At 37.4% G+C, this 2235-nt stretch overlaps 1 protein-coding gene across 4 annotated transcripts in view; it reads right to left on the reverse strand.

The window, feature by feature from the left end:
- LOC107659173 (zinc finger protein DPF3) overlaps positions 1-2235 on the reverse strand; it is a 40081-nt gene that overhangs the window by 30173 nt on the left and 7673 nt on the right. For all 4 annotated transcript variants that reach the window (XR_001630883.1, XM_016448017.1, XM_016448016.1 and 1 more), the window contains exon 2: positions 464-624. Coding sequence is in view for 3 of the 4 variants with exons in the window: in XM_016448017.1 (XP_016303503.1) it covers positions 464-624 (161 nt within the window). In the remaining variant the exon portion in view is untranslated. The remainder of the gene's footprint in view (positions 1-463; positions 625-2235) is intronic.

The following is a 2235-nucleotide window of genomic DNA, read 5'->3' on the forward strand; positions in this document are numbered from 1 at the left end:
AGCACACCTTGCTTTTCAGAACGATGAGCTTTGTAAAAATCAATGCGTTTCAGAAAGGCGGGGCATAGAGGAACAACAGTAATGTACAGTATGTGGAAAATAATGTGGTTTTTGAACCTTAAACCGTGTAAACACATTGCATTACACCAAATACACAAAACAATGTTATTAGAATAAAATGATGTTATAGCATCGTCATATGACCCCTTTAACAGACTGTGAACAATCACTGTATAAAAAAATACCACTTTTTTTGTGAAGACTCTTAACAAATATGTATTTTTCTCTTCCACAAAAAAATTAATAAAATGTATAATAATAAAAATAATAACAGCATACAGGTTTGTAACAATATGAAGGTAAGTTAATAATAAAATAATTTTATTTTTTTCTTTGGTCAACTTTTTATTCTGAATCTTTTTAACGTTAATGTTATTTTAAAGGTAAATGCAGAACGTGCTACCTGGCCCCCGGTGTCGCTTCTCCATCCAGATGTAACAGTTGTTCTGAGCTACGCCCGTCTGAGAGTCCAGGAAGGGCATGCGTACGCTGCGCTCCGCACACAAGCGGGCATTGTAGCTGCGACAGTGCTCAATGGCCTCCCTGTAGAACTGGTCCCCGAGCCTGAGGAAGACACAATTGGTGAGGAAACCTGGTTTTAGCATCAACCATGCCAGCCCGTACTAGTGTGGACCTTCAACTAGTAATTAATAATACCTCATTGCAGGCTAAACTTCCATACGTTAGTCAGACTATGAAGACGTTACGTTTTAAAGAGCCTGCTTTGGAAAAGATAGGGCTATTTCTGTTGGCTAATACCACTGCAGATCAATACAGCTTCAAGTGTTTTGCGCTGTTGAGCCTCTGGGTCATGCTTTCTTTTCACAATTCACTTTCCCACAGTGTTATCCATGTCATTCTCTAGGTAGTCAAAAGGCACAGAGATGTGACTACTAACTTCCAAACAGAAAGACAGAAGAGACACTGGACCTGAGCCAGCCTGCATGGCTTCTCTCCCCATAACTGCCTCCTGTTTCGATTAGATCATTCTTCTCTGGACTAGAGGATACACAGGTATGTGAGCAATGCTGGGCTGGACAAAGAGGAGTATTCCAACCCAGCATAGTGACACAAAGAGCCTCAGTGTTTGGAGGGAGCAGGAGAGAAAAAGAGCAGGCAGGTATGAAAAGCAAAGGCCTGAGAAAGACAAATGAGACAACTAACATTTGATAGCCTAGTCTACTCCCAAAAGTAGCTTTGAGAATTTAGAACCATTTCCATTCAAATAAAACCGTTCTGGAACCGTTTTGGAACATCTGTAAATATGAGCAGAAACAGTTTATGACCCTCATGTCATTCCAAACCTGTGACTCTTTCTTTCTTCTCTAAAACACAAAAGAAGATATTTTGAAAAACAATGCAGTCCACTGTTGTTTTGGACTAGTGCTGTCACGATATCAGATTTTTACTACACAATTATCCTGGCCAAAAGAATTGACAAGAGCAATATTATTGCGATATCCATATAAATTCTGAAAGGAAAAAAATGCTATCAGTAAAATTTATCTTTAACTTTGTTTATTCAGTTTTTTTTCTCTCTTTTTTTTGCCTAATGAATCACACTCAAAATATGTGTATGGAGGTGGAGTTTGTGACCAAAAACTATACAAATGCATACCAAAAAGAAAAAGAAAATCACACTTGTTTTTTTTTTTTGTTTTTTTACAGGATTCAAAAAACTCTTATCTTTTTTCCGTTTTATGATGGGTAGTAACCAGTGTGTTACGAAACCAACACCGACTAATTTGAAAACTGGTTGGAGTGTCAACCAGTTTCCAAATTTCAAATACTAATTTCCAAGTTAGTTATAGTTACAGTATTTGTCACGGGGCTGACGAGACGAGAGGCGTGCGGATCCATGTGCAAGCTTTATTCAGCAGAGAGGTCAGAAACTACTGTATGTATAGTATTATTAACACAAAATCGATATTTCACTTTTAAAATATCACAGTCAATACCGATATATTGCAACACCCCTATTTTGGACCCCATTGGCTTTCATTGTTTCAACTGTTTTTCTCCAAACATTATTCAAAATGTTTGTGTGTGTGTGTGTGTTCCACAAAACAAAGTAAGACATACAGGTTTAAAATGACACGAGGGTGAGTAAATGATGATAGAATTGTCATTTTTGTCATATCTGACATGCCACACTGACATATATATATATATATA

The sequence above is a fragment of the Sinocyclocheilus anshuiensis genome, unplaced genomic scaffold (genome assembly GCF_001515605.1).
Source record: "Sinocyclocheilus anshuiensis isolate Anshui unplaced genomic scaffold, SAMN03320099.WGS_v1.1 scaffold423, whole genome shotgun sequence".
In the NCBI taxonomy this organism is placed as follows: domain Eukaryota; kingdom Metazoa; phylum Chordata; class Actinopteri; order Cypriniformes; family Cyprinidae; genus Sinocyclocheilus; species Sinocyclocheilus anshuiensis.